The sequence below is a fragment of the Salvelinus alpinus genome, chromosome 30 (genome assembly GCF_045679555.1).
Source record: "Salvelinus alpinus chromosome 30, SLU_Salpinus.1, whole genome shotgun sequence".
NCBI lineage: Eukaryota > Metazoa > Chordata > Actinopteri > Salmoniformes > Salmonidae > Salvelinus > Salvelinus alpinus.
In genome coordinates, this window is record NC_092115.1 from 25,465,915 (window position 1) to 25,484,595 (window position 18,681).

Below are 18,681 nucleotides of genomic sequence, written 5' to 3' on the forward strand. Positions count from 1 at the left end.
AGATTGCTGCTTTAACTTGATGACCCTTCACATACCTAACCATTTCCTTGGCTTTCTTGTAGAGTGTATCCATTGTTTTCAGTTCCATGATGTCCTTGAGGAGCAGATTCAATGCATGAGCAGCACAGCCAATGAGTGTGATGTGAGGGTAGGACTCCTCCACTTTAGACCAAGCAGCCTTCATGTTCACAGCATTTTCTGTCACCAGTGCATATACCTTCTGTGGTCCAAGGTCATTGATGACTGCCTTCAGCTCATCTGCAATGTAGAGGCCGGTGTGTCTGTTGTCCCTGGCGTCTGTGCTCTTGTAGAATACTTGTTGCGGGATGGAGATGAAGTAGTTAATTATTCCTTGCCCACGAACATTCGACCACCCATCAGAGATGATTGCAATATAGTCTGCCTTCTCTATGATTTGCTTGACCTTCACTTGAACTCTGCTGAACTCTGCATCCAGCAAAGGAGTAGATAAAGCATGTCTGGTTGGAGGGGTGTATGCTGGGCGAAGAACATTCAGAAATCTCTTCCAATATACATTTCCTGTGAGCATCAGAGGTGAACCAGTTGCATACACAGCTCGAGCAGGACATTCATCAGCAATTCTTTATGCACTTGGCCAGATGATTCTGCATCTTTGTTGCATTCTTCACATATGATTTGGCACAGTATTTGCAAATGTACACAGCTTTTCCTTCAACATTAGCTGCAGTGAAATGTCTACACACATCAGATAGTGCCCGTGGCATGAAGATTAGATTAGATTGCTGTGAAGATTAGAAAAAAATGAGTAAAATAAAATAAAAAATACAATTCCATGTAGAGATAAATAGTTAAGCAGTTAGATTAAACAACTCCTTTATAATATATGTTTTAAAATGAAACATGTATGGAAACAGGTGAATTAACACTCAGTTAGCAGGCTCAAGCAAGCTAAAACCCACATGGTAGCAAAAACTAACCAGCAGAAATTGTTAACAAGTTAGAAATTATTTAAACACACTTTGCTGTAGGCTACTCTTTTACGAGTTAACATCTCTTGGGTACGTGAGACGTTAGCGTCCCACCTTTTCAACAGCCAGTGAAACTGCTGGGCGCCAAATTCAAATACAGAAATACTCAATATAAAAATTCAGAAAACAAAACATATTTTACATAGGTTTAAAGATTAACTTCTTGTGAATCCAACCACGGTGTCAGATTTAAAAAATGCTTTACGGCGAAAGCATACCTTATGATTATTTGAGAACATAGCCCAGCAGACAAATCATTACAAACAGTAACCAGCCAAGTAGAAGAGTTACACAAGTCAGAAATAGAGATAAAATTAATCCCTTACCTTTGATGATCTTCATATGGTTGCACTCAGCAGACATTCATTTACTCAATAAATGTTCCTTTTGTTCAATAAAGTCTCTTTATATCCCAAAATCTCCATTTTGTTTGCGCGTTTTCTTCAGTAATCCACAGGCTCAAACGCAGTCAAAACAGGCAGACAAAAGATCTAAATTGTATCCGTAAAGTTCATAGAAACATGTCAAACGATGTTTATATTCAATCCTCAGGTTGTTTTTAGCCTAAATAATCGATAATATTTCAAAGCTAAACAAGAAAGGCACTCTCTAGGTCTCGCGCATGAAAAAGCTCTGTGACACTTTAGGGTCCACTCATTCAGACTGCTCTTACTTCCTCATTTTTCAGAATACAAGCCTGAAACAATTTCTAAAGACTGTTGACATCTAGTGGAAGGCATAGGAACTGCAATTTGAGTCCTAAGTCAATGGATACTGCAATGGCATTGAATAGAAAACTAAAAAAAATAATTTAAAAAACTACTTCATGAATGGATTTTTCTCAGGTTTTCACCTGCCAAATCAGTTCTGTTATACTCACAGACACTATTTTAACAGTTTTGGAAACTTTAGAGTGTTTTCTATCCAAATCTACCAGTTATATGCATATCATATCTTCTGGGCCCGAGAAGCAGGCAGTTTAATTTGGGCATGCTTTTCATCCAAAAATCAGAATGCTGCCCCCTACCCTAGAGAAGTTAACAAAAAATAATGTATGTCATATAAAATATATTCAACCCACCCAGTATCGTAATCAAATGACCATAAAGCATGTAGTCCTTGGCTCAGACAATGTAAGATCTTGAGAATCAGCTGTACATGTGATGGAAGAATGCACTGTGCATGCAGAGGGTTGCAATTCAATTGAATTGGGGATAGTTTAACCAAAATATGCCACAAGACCTAGAATTGCCTTGTGTATCCCACAAAAAAGGTTCACTGTTATAAGCTAACTTTTTTGATGAATTTAAGCAAAATTCCCAGGCTTAACTTCCCATGGAAAATTCCCGGAAATTTAATGGAAAGTTTCTGACCCTTTCCAGCCCTTAACACACACACACACGTCCGTGCACACTGACACACACACTACACAGGTGCACCTAAATGGCACCCGTCCCTCGCATATCCTCCACACTCATTATCATAACCAATCTTGTGCATCTTATTGACATGAACATGTCAAATACATGTGTTCTTCCCTGTGTAACACAGACGTGACTGTGACACGGAACACCTATCTCCATATGTCACCACCATCTGGAGATGAGACAGAGACAAAGCTAAGGTTCTGAGCGAGTGGCGAGGGAGGGTCAAGGGACCAATCAACATGAGAGACAGTCTGACCAATAACAGCCGGTTGCCATGGTGCTTATAGCCCTGATCAGGCCTCCCCAGTCGGCTCTGGTCATATCCATCATATCTCTCTGGCATTTACAGGACACGTCTGGAGAGATGATGGGAGAGAGATGGCCGCCATCTTTGAAGCCTGTTTACAAAGCAGAGAGTGCCTTCTGTCCCCGCTGTCATCTTCAGTCAGCGGCCCCAAATCCTCTCTCCCAGGATCGGCTCACTTAGCTTTGGTCTTCACTATCAGGCTGCTGGGATCAGATCTGACCCTCTTCCTCAATACATCAGCCTTTAGTGCTTTTCTCCCAGGCCCTCATAAGCCATGTACACAGGAGGACCACGTGAGGGCTGGGCCCCACACGTCTCAAGCAGAAAGTGATCCTGTTCGATTTTCCTCCCTCTCTCTCCTGGTCCTCGACTTTTCTGTGGTGTTTAAACGGCTTCCCTTTGCCTTTCTTCCCTCCCCTCAAAGCGAGAGAGGTGGCGGTGGTGGTGCTGGTGGCTCACAGAGGATAGGCCTCTCTTATCCCATTGAAGCCCCTCATCTCTGTCTCTCCTCCCTGCATCAACCACCCCCCCTGGGCTGGGTAGATGGTGGATTCTGCCTGGCTGGGCCCATTGAACCAAGGCTGACTGCACCAAAGCTTTCAAGGCAAATCCACCTTCTGAGCTTCTAGGGGGGTGCGGGGGGTTGCTTTCAAGTGGTCTCCCCAGGCTGGCTAAGAGCAGCAGAAAGCACCTCTGGCTTTGACCAGCCCTTATCTGTGTCACATCACAGGACGCCGGGCTATCACAGCCGGCCAGAAGGGGTCTGCTGCTCATTAGATGAATGGACAGACAGACAGACGGACAGCTTCCTGCTCAGGAGGTTCAGTCAAGATATCAAATTGATCTGTAGGCTGTCTGTCTGGTCAGGTTTGTAGCGAGAGAGGGGCCAAAAGGCACACGTCTTATTGGGCTTTGTAATGCAGTTTTACCGCCTGGATGAAATTTGGGGACTTTGAGAATTTTAAAGGGGCCCTTAGAGAAGATGAGGACTCTTTGCTTTCCTGTGATCTGTAGACTCACACCATGAGGACCTGTGGCCAATTCATTTTCATAGCTCTCTCTAGCAGTGAAGCAAAGGCCTGTCTGTTGGACATGAGATAATGAATGCTGACCTATGGCCAAATCATACACTTGTCCAATCAAGCGGACTACACTAGCTATTGATCATGGACCAATGGCCTTCTAAATATTCACAAATCATTTAGGTGAGCACACAGTGGCTAGGCTGGATCAATTCATTACAGCATCTAAATCACAGCCTACATTTCAAAGTCCCTGTATTGTACTTGGAAATAAAAAATACATAACTTACAGGTTATTGAGCATTCCAGTCAATATCCCACTGATGTCTTGTTGTCAATGATTACCGATTTGATATTCAATTCTAGCCCTCCCATAAGATAAGATACGTTTCGGGGGGGGGGGGGGGGGTAGGAGGAGAGAGCAGGCCATGGTCCCTAGTGGGAAGCTTTAGGTCCAGGGCTATAATTGCATTGCTGGGCTGAGGGGAACCTGGGGGTCACTGGCCCATTTCCCTTCCACACACCACTCCTCACAGGTTCAGACGGGTCAATTGCACAGCTAAATGTGTTTTCCTTTCCCTCCTAAAGGGCTGGGGCCAGGACCGGACTGGGCTGTCCCCCTTCTGGACCGGGGCCACATGGCCCCACACTGCAGCTGGAGAGACAGATGTAGCGTGTCCCAAATGGCATCCTATTCAGTGCACTACTTTTGTACAGAACCCATAGGGTGCACTATGTAGTAGTGCACTATGTAGGGAATAGGGTGTAATTTGGTAAACAGAGCCAAAGCTGTCCACCATGTCTGGCTGTAGCCCTGGGCATGTTAGCCTCTCTGCACCCAGCCACGTCCTTTTAAAAAGGCAATGATGCACAGACTCAACCTGTTGTTATACTGAAGGAGAATTGTGACTAGCAGGGAATGTTGTTCAGAGTGGGTCCTGTTGCGTGCTGGAAGGCATTTTGGTATACTGGCTTAAGACTCTTATCGTTAGGATACTTTCAACTACCCTAAACACGTTGTTATTTCTCAAATGTTGCACAACTGTTTTGCCATTTTAATGTAAGAACCAAAGTAGACTGATTTTTTTAGAGTGAAAATTTGATTTGCGTCCCAATTGGCACCTATTCCCTTTATAGTGCACTACTTTTGTAGTGCATAGTGTACCTCTGAAGCCTCCTTCCAGCAGGGTGGTAGCTCTGACCCTCTTCTGGCCGCACCACTCGTACTCCTCGAAGCGGGTCCCGTTCTCTCCGTCAATGTCTGCAGAGTCATCCTCAGCAAACGCACCCTCCCTCTGAGAGAACAAAGACACTGTCAACACTGACCCAGACACAGGGTAGGGCTTGGAGTGGAAAAAACAGTCTCCTGTCAGAAATAATCTAAATGTTAAATAGAAAATGATCAGTAATCTTTGTATTCATTAAAATATAAATATTGAATAATATAGATTAATACAAAACTAGCTATGATGCACAATAGGTGTTAGTAAAACTAAAACATCTGTAAGATTTGGAAAGACCATCACCAAAGTAGGGGGTCAAGTGGAGCATCATGACCAATGTTACAGCCAAGTTTATGAGAGCATGATTACTATAAATACATCGATCCTATTCTGTGAGCAAAGAAGAAGTGGTTACAATGACAGTGAGCATGAATCTGTGCTGGTCAGGAGGCCTCACTTGCCATCTATTCTATTTAGGAAGCAGAGATACTGAGGAGGAAGAAGATTTTCCTACAGGGGAGAGAGGTGGGCTAACTATTCGACAGGAAAGAGCTGTTTTCCTAGACTAATGATTCTTTCTGTTGAACATCTAACTGGTACTACAAGTCATCAGCATAGAGCAAAGAGGAAAGCTCCTTTTTTAAGACTGGAGTAAGCTAGATTCAGTGCTTGGAGGACAAGTAAAATAAGAGCTTGTCAGGCAACGAAGCCCTGGTGGCTACTGTTTCCATGTGTTCTGAGTCTGTGTAATTTCTAAGTAGTGTGTACGCTCTGTCAGATCCAGTGGAAAGAGCGAGAGCAGAGTGGATAGACACTAGATAGCGTGGTGGTGACTAGTGCCTAGAAAGATGGTGATTGGTTGACTAGAGGCCCGAGGCTGAGGGTACGGGTAGGGACGTGAGGCTACCTTGAACAGACATTGTTCCACATGCCTACTCATCTCCTCCTCAGTCCCTGCCAGCGGCGCGCTGCACAGTGGACATACCTGCCCATCCTCTGGCTTCCGGCGTTTCATCTTCCCAATCCGGGCTGAAACACAAAGAAGCAGAGGAAGAGGTGGTTAGAATCATGAAAAAATACACAGCAATCTGGGACTTGTTTTTGTATTTCTGTTTTAAGTGCCGTACTAAAATATCACATGGGTAGGTCCATTGACTTCAGCAGACAGCGATGTGGCTACAATGACATGATTGGTTGAAATGCAGTAAAAGAGTACGCAACCCAAAAAACACAAATCAACCGAATGTTCTTGATTAGAATCTGATATAACCTAATGAGTTATTTGATCAAATTAAACCCCCTGTCAGTGTGGATAACAGGCTCATAGCAGGCAATACAGCCCAGCAGAATGCCTCTGTCACAACCAGGCTCTCTTTCAATATGGCAACCGCTATTGCATTTGACATGGACGAAAAATACATTGTAAATTCATGGTAGTCTATTGGGGGTTTTCCATCTCCTCTGTCCTCCAGCTGTGTACTGTGTGTCTCTCCTCTGTCCTCCAGCTGTGTACTGTGTGTCTCTCCTCTGTCCTCCAGCTGTGTACTGTGTGTCTCTCCTCCAGCTGTGTACTGTGTGTCTCTCCTCCAGCTGTGTACTGTGTGTCTCTCCTCCAGCTGTGTACTGTGTGTCTCTCCTCTGTCCTCCAGCTGTGTACTGTGCGTCTCTCCTCTGTCCTCCAGCTGTGTACTGTGTGTCTCTCCTCCAGCTGTGTACTGTGTGTCTCTCCTCCAGCTGTGTACTGTGTGTCTCTCCTCTGTCCTCCAGCTGTGTACTGTGTGTCTCTCCTCCAGCTGTGTACTGTGTGTCTCTCCTCTGTCCTCCAGCTGTGTACTGTGCGTCTCTCCTCTGTCCTCCAGCTGTGTACTGTGTGTCTCTCCTCTGTCCTCCAGCTGTGTACTGTGTGTCTCTCCTCCAGCTGTGTACTGTGTGTCTCTCCTCCCACTGTGTACTGTGCGTCTCTCCTCTGTCCTCCAGCTGTGTACTGTGTGTCTCTCCTCCAGCTGTGTACTGTGTGTCTCTCCTCTGTACTCCAGCTGTGTACTGTGTGTCTCTCCTCCAGCTGTGTACTGTGCGTCTCTCCTCTGTCCTCCAGCTGTGTACTGTGTGTCTCTCCTCCAGCTGTGTACTGTGCGTCTCTCCTCTGTCCTCCCACTGTGTACTGTGCGTCTCTCCTCTGTCCTCCAGCTGTGTACTGTGTGTCTCTCCTCTGTCCTCCAGCTGTGTACTGTGTGTCTCTCCTCTGTCCTCCCACTGTGTACTGTGTGTCTCTCCTCTGTCCTCCAGCTGTGTACTGTGTGTCTCTCCTCTGTCCTCCCACTGTGTACTGTGTGTCTCTCCTCTGTCCTCCAGCTGTGTACTGTGTGACTCTCCTCTGTCCTCCAGCTGTGTACTGTGTGTCTCTCCTCTGTCCTCCAGCTGTGTACTGTGTGTCTCTCCTCTGTCCTCCAGCTGTGTACTGTGCGTCTCTCCTCTGTCCTCCCACTGTGTACTGTGTGTCTCTCCTCTGTCCTCCCACTGTGTACTGTGTGTCTCTCCTCTGTCCTCCAGCTGTGTACTGTGTGTCTCTCCTCTGTCCTCCAGCTGTGTACTGTGCGTCTCTCCTCTGTCCTCCAGCTGTGTACTGTGTGTCTCTCCTCCAGCTGTGTACTGTGTGTCTCTCCTCTGTCCTCCAGCTGTGTACTGTGTGTCTCTCCTCTGTCCTCCCACTGTGTACTGTGTGTCTCTCCTCTGTCCTCCAGCTGTGTACTGTGTGTCTCTCCTCTGTCCTCCCACTGTGTACTGTGTGTCTCTCCTCTGTCCTCCAGCTGTGTACTGTGCGTCTCTCCTCTGTCCTCCCACTGTGTACTGTGTGTCTCTCCTCTGTCCTCCAGCTGTGTACTGTGTGTCTCTCCTCTGTCCTCCCACTGTGTACTGTGTGTCTCTCCTCCAGCTGTGTACTGTGTGTCTCTCCTCCAGCTGTGTACTGTGTGTCTCTCCTCTGTCCTCCAGCTGTGTACTGTGTGTCTCTCCTCTGTCCTCCAGCTGTGTACTGTGCGTCTCTCCTCTGTCCTCCAGCTGTGTACTGTGTGTCTCTCCTCCAGCTGTGTACTGTGTGTCTCTCCTCTGTCCTCCAGCTGTGTACTGTGTGTCTCTCCTCTGTCCTCCCACTGTGTACTGTGTGTCTCTCCTCTGTCCTCCAGCTGTGTACTGTGTGTCTCTCCTCTGTCCTCCCACTGTGTACTGTGTGTCTCTCCTCTGTCCTCCAGCTGTGTACTGTGCGTCTCTCCTCTGTCCTCCAGCTGTGTACTGTGTGTCTCTCCTCTGTCCTCCCACTGTGTACTGTGTGTCTCTCCTCTGTCCTCCAGCTGTGTACTGTGTGTCTCTCCTCCAGCTGTGTACTGTGTGTCTCTCCTCCAGCTGTGTACTGTGTGTCTCTCCTCTGTCCTCCCACTGTGTACTGTGTGTCTCTCCTCTGTCCTCCCACTGTGTACTGTGTGTCTCTCCTCTGTCCTCCAGCTGTGTACTGTGTGTCTCTCCTCTGTCCTCCAGCTGTGTACTGTGTGTCTCTCTTCTGTCCTCCCACTGTGTACTGTGTGTCTCTCCTCTGTCCTCCCACTGTGTACTGTGTGTCTCTCCTCTGTCCTCCAGCTGTGTACTGTGTGTCTCTCCTCTGTCCTCCCACTGTGTACTGTGTGTCTCTCCTCTGTCCTCCAGCTGAGTACTGTGCGTCTCTCCTCTGTCCTCCCACTGTGTACTGTGTGTCTCTCCTCTGTCCTCCCACTGTGTACTGTGTGTCTCTCCTCTGTCCTCCCACGGTGTACTGTGTGTCTCTCCTCTGTCCTCCAGCTGTGTACTGTGTGTCTCTCCTCTGTCCTCCCACTGTGTACTGTGTGTCTCTCCTCTGTCCTCCAGCTGTGTACTGTGTGTCTCTCCTCTGTCCTCCCACTGTGTACTGTGTGTCTCTCCTCTGTCCTCCCACTGTGTACTGTGTGTCTCTCCTCTGTCCTCCAGCTGTGTACTGTGTGTCTCTCCTCTGTCCTCCCACTGTGTACTGTGTGTCTCTCCTCTGTCCTCCAGCTGTGTACTGTGTGTCTCTCCTCTGTCCTCCCACTGTGTACTGTGCGTCTCTCCTCTCTCCTCCAGCTGTGTACTGTGTGTCTCTCCTCTGTCCTCCAGCTGTGTACTGTGCGTCTCTCCTCTGTCCTCCAGCTGTGTACTGTGTGTCTCTCCTCTGTCCTCCAGCTGTGTACTGTGCGTCTCTCCTCTGTCCTCCAGCTGTGTACTGTGTGTCTCTCCTCCAGCTGTGTACTGTGTGTCTCTCCTCTGTCCTCCCACTGTGTACTGTGTGTCTCTCCTCTGTCCTCCCACTGTGTACTGTGCGTCTCTCCTCTGTCCTCCAGCTGTGTACTGTGTGTCTCTCCTCTGCTTGGCAGAAGAGCAGCGGTGAACGCTATTGGCATTCACAACATGTCAGAGAAGTTTGCTGTCTCACTGGCAATAACGTGGGTCAGCGGAGTGGTGAGGAATCGATGCGCCCCAGGTCTCTTAGAAGATGCCACAGTGTCCGGTACCAGAAGATCAGGAATTACAACAGCGAGTGGAGATGCCGCTGTGACAATCCTCCTCAGCGCCACAACTAGTCTAACGTCAGGATTCATAACGTGTCTCAGTATTTCCTTTTAGACAAAAAATGAATAAGATTACATGGTCAGGGGGAACCTGATCCTAGAACGGCACTCTTACTCAGAGATGCCTAGGAGACTACAGTCTAATGTTCTAACACCGTGCCGTGATGACAAAAGAGAGGGCAATCTATTCTCTTCAACCAGTGTTTGAGGAGAAGCTAAACATCGAGAAGGTTCCTCCTCTTTTTTCACAGGATATGGTCATTTACTCTCCTCATAGAAACTAACATTGTTTTAGGAGATGATAGGCCTGAACTTGGTTTCCTCTCTCCATAGGACGGGTAAGGATGGTCTACTGTAGGTCTAGGTCACGTGACTCAACAATCCTTCTATAGCACTAGTCGACAACTCCCCCCACTGCATAATTTGAAATTTAACACAGCAGAACAGTGGCCAATGCGCCAAGTCTTTGTCACTTTTTCTTAACTGCAAATGGCGTCCGGGGACATTAATTTTTAGGTGGCTGTGATTGCGAAAGGGGCCAAGGGGGACCCGAGGAGGGACGGCGAGAGGAAGGACAACGCGCCATAACTTTGGGGAGATTGGGACAGCTACTAATAATCTCTCTCCCAGGCCAGGGAACGGGTGATGGTAATCGAGTAGGGCTTCATTAAACGCAGACAGAAAGGGACGATTAATTAGGCCCGGCACGAGTCGTCCCCCATCCCCCCCAGAATCATTCAGGTTCCACATGAGAGGTAATAGACATTAATGGAGGCTTGAGTTTAAACAAAGTCGGCACCGTTTCTTTTCATAGCAGCACTGAGGCTGCTGCCGAGGCTGGTGCAAATGCCAATGGAGGCAGAGAGGGAGCCTGGGACTGCTGGCTGACAGAGGGGGTGTTGGGAGAGGACGTGGGGGCAGGCTCTTACCGTGGCCAATGCAGCAGGGGGCAAGGGGGGCTCCATTGTGCAGTCCAAGGGGAGCATTTTTGACACTTTCCTTGGCGTAGCGCCTGCACCAGCAGAGGTCATCGACTGTCAACATATCAAGAAGGTCAAGGGTTAATAGATCCTCTGCTCGTGTAGGCGCTAGGTCAAGGGAACAGCAGGGACGGAGACACACAACGGCAGCCAGGACTCCCGACCCCCCCACCAGCCAGCCCTGAAATCACACTCAGTTGGGCAACAAGGGGCAGGCCTGGCTCTGTAGCTGTAATGTAAGCTACAGCCTGGAGCTGGTCCACAGTGTGAAGGGCTGTCAGCAAGGCCACACAGGGCTTTGTTCAACATGGGCCTCTGGCTATACTTAACCATAATGTGTTATAACGATGGCAGAGCCAAGGTTATGGCTATGCAGGGTAGAAATGCATGGTCAAACCAAACACAGCCTGGTCAAGGGTCCACGGACTGACTCTGTCAGCCGGTCCATCCAGACCTACGCTATGACTCTGTTCTCACACTCTGAAGATGCACATTCGCCTCCCCAGTTGCTTGCTGCTTCAACTTTGATTGACAATTCCACCAAATGTAGTGCGGATGATATTGGTTGAGCAATCTGTTTTTTTCAGTAGTGTAATGTATAAAAAAAATTAAGAAAACTGTTCTATGACAATCATAGGCTACTCAATAAATATGAACAGAAGATTATTTGATGAGGAAATGTTTTGTTTTAGGAAATAGCCTTAATAATTTCACACGCCATTGGCACCATTTTCACCAAGATAAGCTAGGCTCCAATCATGTCATTGCATACAAGTTGGCTGTGAGAAGTTGCAGATTAAGATATACCTGGCTTAATCAATATTTCTGAAGTAATTCTACAGGATGTTGTACCAGAAATGTACTTAAAAAAATACAAATGTGTAAGATGTTTATGAAGAATAATTAGTACTTTAAAAGAAACAGGAAATGTATACATACCATTCAACCGCGTTTGCCTGTTTGCTCGCACTCTTAAAAATGTCTACAAGTAGGAAGAAAGGAAACACACAAAATATGCATTAGATATGGACCTTTCAATTTATATTGTTTATAGATACATTAGTAGCAGTTCATGGCTGGATTGATTTGGATTCTACAGAGTGCCCTGCAAGTTTAAGCTTGATAGTAAACAAAAACGTACTTCTTTTATGGGCTGTATCGTCTCTTCCATAACAGGGTCGCAAGTTTTTGTTCAAAGCCTTTTCAAGCCGACAAACTCACTTTTACACGTCTATCATTTCAGCCTCTCGGTAGTACACCGCACCATGAATACACTTTTGTATCAATAATTTTATAAGGATGCCAAAGGATTGAATGTGGCGCCTACAAAGCCGCTTTGTTAATCGCCGTCGCCATGTTGGCTTGACGCGTGTCATGTGACTAAACATAGGAGTGAAAGTTCAGAGGACGCCCGATGTTGTTCCACTATTGGCCACTAGGGAGCAGCAGTACGTAATACAGTGACTTCAATGGAAGTTAATTTGATTTGAGATTTTAAGATTGATTCAAGTGTGTCTCAAGCAACTTGTAGGGTAAACTAGTTCCATGCATCATATCTAAACGTAGTTTTTTTGCAGACAATACTAATAGTTAAAACTTTTTATTTCAATTCATGAAAATGAGTGTTTAATAATTTTCTCATCATATGAAAGTGACATACAAAATAGGCTATGAATTCTCCCCATCTAAACCTGTTTGAAACTGACAGGCATGATCAGTGGTTGTGAATACCACTACGATATGGGCTAAATGGGACCACCTATCTTTCTTCTCCCCTCTCTTTCAGAGTGGGTAGGCTATGTGCTGACACCAGCAGGGCCAGTCAGGGCAATGGATGGATGCCCACTCATTGACAATGGCACAGAGTGTGGGCACAAGTTCAAACTCCTAGCGAGTGGATCGTCCATCATATACCAGAGAGGCCTCTTACACTGACACTTGAGTTGTGCTCATATACAAACTGCCCATGATATGATGATCCACTATGCAGCGTCCCAAATTATACCCTATTCCATACTTAGTGCATTACTTTTGACCAGGGCTCATAGGACTTTGGTCAAATATAGCACACTATACAGGGAATAGGGTGCCATTTTGGATGAAAACTATCTAAATGGCTTACACAACTACATGATAGCTCATGTTACGAAAAAAAAGAAAAAAATCTAACATTTAAGTGGGGAAAAGCATCTGTTTAATCGTTTGCATGAAATGGTTTCAGCAGCAGCTTTACTAATGAAAATATATACTTTCACCACAGCCCCTTTAATAGGCGTGTCAATGTATGGATATGATGTCTTACACTTCATAGCTCTTACTTTATGGTATAAGGGAAAAAGCCACTTAACCCAAATAATAAATCACTGCCGTGTGAGTTTGAAATAACAAACTTTGAGATGTAAAAAAAATTAAAGCTCCATCATAACCTTATAACTTAGGTTAAAACACTGTGCTGTATGAAGCAGTTTAATCCTAACTAATCTATGCCAGCGTCCCATACGGCACCCTATTCCCTATATAGTGCACTACATTTGACCAGGGCCCATAGGGGTCTGATCAAAAGTAGTGCACTGTGTGTGGAGTAGGGTGCTGTTTGGGACGCAAGCCTATCTGTAGTGGTGAAGCCTCCAGCAGAATGAGGTGGGAGACATGTCAAGGACGTGGTGGACCAGAAGAGATACCATCCAGGCTTAGGGAGCATAAGAGCATTGCTTGAGGTAAATTGTGGGTGATTACCTATCTGAACAGGGAAACACATTACAGCCTGGGCAAATCTTTGCCAGAGATAGTGGGAGGATTGAGGTGCTGCATTCCAAATGACACCTTATTCCCTATACAGTGCACTACCTATGGGCTCCGTCAAAAGTAGTGCACTATAAAGGGAATTGGGTGCCATTTGGGACACAACCAGGGAGGATAGAGGGAGGTAGGCAGCTGGGCTGATGCCTGATCCACTCCATGATAAGATGTGAGAGCCAGATGATTGGCTGAGTCAATGCTGTGTGTTCAACACTAAAACAACAAATTACCACCTCAACATCATCTCAACCATCGCCGCATGAGTTTGCCTAATGTGAATCACTTTAACCTCCCTAACAGAGAGTAGCAGGGTACTTTTTGTATGTTGTCCATCCATTGCTGTTCTTCCTTCGACTTTTCCTTTTATTTTCCCAGAAGTACATTTCATAGTGGCTTTAATCCATATTTCTTGTCATGTGACAGGATATGAAAATGGGATTATGATGCTTAATATGTGGGCCAAGAGCAACATCCTGGCTTACGTCCCAGTTAGCACCCTATTCCCTACATAGTGTACTACTGCCATTTGGAATGCACCCCGTTTCTCCAGGCAGGGCACAGATCAGGCAGCTCACCTGGTATCTGTCGGAGTGGTGGGCATCTTCAGAAGAGAGAGGGGAGACCACCGGTGACTCTCCCTCGCGTTTGATGTGCACCGACAACATCATAGACTGGGGAGAAAGAGCAGGACAGTTGTTGTGAGAGGAAGAGAAGAGGGGGAATGCTGCAGTGGAGGAGAGGAGGAGGACACAAGCCAACATTACAGGACATCTTGGTCATCTATAAACCTCTTCTGACAGCCTCCAAAGAGCCTCCGACATTACAGGCCTGCCCCACTGACAAACTTAATTGAGTTTATTTCACAAATGAACTATAGAAAAGGGGGGAAGAAGGGGGAAGGGGAAAAAGTGCTTACTTTACGGGGAAGAGTTGACAGAGATCCAGCTCTTTACAAGGCTGCTATGAAATATTTGTATTTACAAAGTGTTCCTATTAATCAAGGAGAGAGGAGAGAGCAGAGGCATAAGTGGCCGACAAGTATAATCTAATATTAATATGTGAGAAATGGCAGACCCCTAGTGCTGGGACAGTAAATTAAGCATTATGCATGTCTTTTTATGCTTCGGGACGGCAAGGTCACGGAACTGCTGTTTATTTGTGTGGCTTTTATTCATTGATGTAACTGGAATTGTTACCTACTACACAACATTATAACGTTGCATTTTTGAATGCCTATGTGTCAATTAGCACAAGCTTCTGATAACTACCACTTGTTATTCTACTTGAGTGTAATAGTTTGTAATGTGTTGATTAATTAACAGATTGACGCCAGCATTAGATACAGGAGGTGCCATTTTAGATAACGTGTTCATCTCCCCTCATCTTGCCTTGCCGTACCGTTGCCCCCTGACCCCGAGGATTAAGAGGCACAGGGCTGACACGGAGTCGCTATGGCGATGGCGTGGTTGAGAGGGGGCGGGTGGCCGTTGTGGCAGCTGTGAAGTGGGAGAGGTTAATCCGCTTTACAACCGGTAGGAAGGTCTGGAAGGCAGACTGGGCACAGGAAGCAGCAGCCCCTGTGATCTCTAACCAGCTTCTTCATTTTTCACACGGTGTGTCGGAATACTAAGCACCTACTGGGGAATGCTCAGTCACGCCTCGCTCAGATGGCCTGTTCTGTTCCCCTCACCCCAGTCCCTGTTCAATCCCTGTTCCCTTACTCCCATTTTCCCCCCTAACCACGATTACTCCTGTTCCCCAACCCTTGTCTGTCCGATTCTCCCCTAGCCCCTGTCTGTCTGACTCTCCCCAGACCCTGTCTGTCTGACTCTCCCCAGACCCTGTCTGTCTGACTCTCCCCAGACCCTGTCTGTCTGACTCTCCCCTAGCCCCTGTCTGTCTGAGTCTCCACTAGCCCCTGTCTGTCTGACTCTCCCCAGACCCTGTCTGTCTGACTCTCCCCAGACCCTGTCTGTCTGACTCTCCCCAGACCCTGTCTGTCTGACTCTCCACTAGCCCCTGTCTGTCTGACTCTCCCCAGACCCTGTCTGTCTGACTCTCCCCAGACCCTGTCTGTCTAACTCTCCCCTAGCCCCTGTCTGTCTGACTCTGAACCAGGCACCATCAGAAGGTAATAGTGAGGCAGGGTGAGCCTCGGAGCTTGTATTGATAAAAACCTGTCTCCAATCTCCATTAAATATTTTTATCAAGTTCATCCATTTCATCTCAACCGAGTAAATGTCCTCTGAAATGGCAGTTGAATGAAGAGTAGTGGAAACACTGTTGAGCACATTAAAGCGTGTCTTTTAAGATGTTAAAGATATTAAAGGTCCCCTTTTACCAGACAGGTACAGTGATCATTAAGAGACTGACATCCTTCATAGCATCTTTACCCTCCGCAGGGACACACACCATCAGCAAATCTTACCTTTAATGGCAGAGGGACGATCAAGCTCTCCCCCAGTGCCAACTGCGGCTGGCTCCAGACTACACTTTAAAAAACTCTCATATCTCTTTCTCTCTTTCTGTCACTCTCTCCCTTTCTCTCTCTGTCACTGACTCTCCCTCTCTCTTTCTCCCTCTCTATCTCCCTTCACTCAGCACTTTCAGTGAGGGGCCTGAAGAACAGTGCCCCTGCCTGTCAGAGCTAAATGTGGCAACATTGAGAGAACATGAATGAAACCTCTTATTAACATAAGAGAGACATACCCTGTCCCAGCGGACGACAGGGATGCTATGTGGCTTGGAGTGTGTCTCAAAGTGAACACTTTGAAACACTGCGTTCTACTGAGGACATAGACCCAGCTAGAGTCCCTTTTTAAGTCCTTGGTCTTACAGAGTCCTTTGTCTCCCTATCCTTTGGTTCTTATTGGGTGTTCACAGAAACTGCTCTGTCCAGGGTCTATTGGATCTGCTTTTTAATGAGGACTCAGACAGCCATGAAACATAGGAATTGCATCTATGGCAGCTTCCTGGATTCCCCTCTCCACTGCCTGCTGGAGCATGGACACTGCTGATACAGTAGTAGCTAGCTTAACAGCCTTCCTTCCGGAGGATCCTGCTACACCTCTCCTTAAGACACTGCCTTGTCGAGCTCCGCTGGTGTCCTCCCAGAGATCTAGACCTAAAGTACAGTAGCCTAATAAGGCTCAGATAGTTCAGAGGAAGATTGTTCTGGTCAGGGAGTTGGTCAGCGGAACGATGATGGTCTTATTGGGGCTGTGGAGTCTGAGAGAGATTCTGCTGGTTTACCATGAACGTCTCTGAGGTCCTCTTACCTTAGGAGTTCCTGGAACCACACTGCCGTCCTTGTGTCCGTGTGATGGGTTCTTACTGTAGGAGGAAAGAGAGAGACCAATTTAAACAGGTTATTGGATCTGTATTTTTGCAGTATGGGTGGGTTTGGATGTTTCCATCAAATGGGAGGTGCACTTCGAGATAGACATGTTTTTGATTGAGGTCACATGTCTTTCCAGGATGTTCTTATGCCTCTCTCTCTGTGTGTCTGCGTCTGTCCTAATATAAGTGATATTCTTCTCAGTATCCCCTCAGGTGACACCTCGGTCCTCTGTCTCTGTGCAGATGACGCCCCTCTTTCAACACTCAATTCTGCTTAAAGTCACACAGGCAGAAAGACAGCACTGTTTCTCCCCTCACTCACTCAGACAAAACGCAACACCCAGGGGACAGCTCAAATGGTCAGTCAGTCATCGAGAAACACAAATCACACTTTTAATCGTCTGCAAGATTCAAACCCGCCTACCCTCCCCTTTCTTCCCCAGTGCCACTCAATCTGCCCACCCTTGGGCCATGCTGTATTTGAAACAATTACAGCTCAAAGTACGACTGCTAAGCAGATTTGGGATATAATTTTTTTTATTGAAGTAATCATTCTCTTGGATACTCCAATCCACCCCTTAACCCCCTCTCCTCCTCTCCTCCTCCTCTCCTCCTCTCCTCCTTTCCTAACCGCCGTCGCAGAGCCAGTGGCAGGAGCAGGAAATAAATGATTTTGCTGTTATTTGATTTGTCAGTGAAACGCCCCAGGCACTTAGGACTTTGAAATATGTTGAGGACAATGCGCTGGCTTGTAAACATTGTATTAAAGAGGCGGAGGAGAGGAGAGAGAGATGGAGAGAAAGGGGGGAGGTAGAGAGGGGGGGGGGGCTGCTCTCCCCAGAGTCTGACCAGCGGGGTCTACATCAAATCACAGCCTCATCGACATTGCGGATTGAAGATGACTGATTACAAGGCCGGAAATATTAAACGGGCCGGCTAAGGCATCCTTCGACAATGGGGAGAGACATATCAAATCAGACCTCTCCCTGAGACATGAATATTCCTCATTCCCTCTCCTCCTCCCTGAGACATGAATATTCATCATTCCCTCTCCTCATCCTCCCTGAGACATGAATATTCATCATTCCTTCTCATCCTCCCTGAGACATGAATATTCATCATTCCTTCTCCTTCTCCCTGTGCATGAATATTCATCATTCCCTCTCCTCCTCCCTGAGACATGAATATTCCTCATTCCCTCTCCTCCTCCCTGAGACATGAATATTCCTCATTCCCTCTCCTCCTCCCTGAGACATGAATATTCATCATTCCTTCTCATCCTCCCTGAGACATGAATATTCATCATTCCTTCTCCTTCTCCCTGTGCATGAATATTCATCATTCCCTCTCCTCCTCCCGGAGACATGAATATTCATCATTCCCTCTCCTCCTCCCTGAGACATGAATATTCATCATTCCCTCTCCTCCTCCCTGAGACATGAATATTCATCATTCCCTCTCCTCCTCCCTGAGACATGAATATTCATCATTCCCTCTCCTCCTCCCTGAGACATGAATATTCATCATTCCCTCTCCTCCTCCCTGAGACATGAATATTCATCATTCCCTCTCCTCCTCCCTGAGACATGAATATTCATCATTCCCTCTCCTCCTCCCTGTGCATGAATAGGTTGGCTGGGGCTCTCCTCTTGGCATTCATTTTATTTTTATTTTGTGTTAATTTTTTCCCCGTTTTCTTCTGTTTTGTTACTTTCCCTGTCTAGCTTCTCTTCCTCCTTCTCCCTCTTGCTCTCCATTTCAGTCTTTCTTTATTTCGCTCCTCCTCCCTATCTTTTCCTTTCACTGCGACACGGATACATTTTTATGAGCCTCACAAATGATGCGCCAGGTCGAAGTGACAAAAAAGTCTCCCTTGTCATGTTCGCTTTGTGTCCCATGCGCAGCCCCAGATTCAGAGCGGCTTTGGCAAGGCGCTGAAATTGAATTTGCCCAGGTCCTAATCT

The 18,681-nt window shown here is 46.7% G+C and overlaps 1 protein-coding gene across 9 annotated transcripts in view; it reads right to left on the reverse strand.

Moving 5' to 3' along the window:
• LOC139559721 (E3 ubiquitin-protein ligase RNF220-like) overlaps positions 1 to 18,681 on the reverse strand; it is a 193,491-nt gene that overhangs the window by 28,632 nt on the left and 146,178 nt on the right. For 3 of the 9 annotated variants that reach the window (XM_071375967.1, XM_071375966.1, XM_071375972.1), the window contains exons 4-9: positions 16,657 to 16,711; positions 13,954 to 14,049; positions 11,519 to 11,561; positions 10,529 to 10,633; positions 5,897 to 6,018; positions 4,932 to 5,061 (exon numbers count right to left, since the gene is read on the reverse strand). In XM_071375967.1, the coding sequence (XP_071232068.1) occupies positions 4,932 to 5,061; positions 5,897 to 6,018; positions 10,529 to 10,633; positions 11,519 to 11,561; positions 13,954 to 14,049; positions 16,657 to 16,711 (551 nt within the window). Of the gene's footprint in view, positions 1 to 4,931; positions 5,062 to 5,896; positions 6,019 to 10,528; positions 10,634 to 11,518; positions 11,562 to 11,720; positions 11,967 to 13,953; positions 14,050 to 16,656; positions 16,712 to 18,681 lie in introns of those variants that run through there. The other 6 variants (XM_071375970.1, XM_071375973.1, XM_071375971.1 and 3 more) reach the window with 4 other exon arrangements.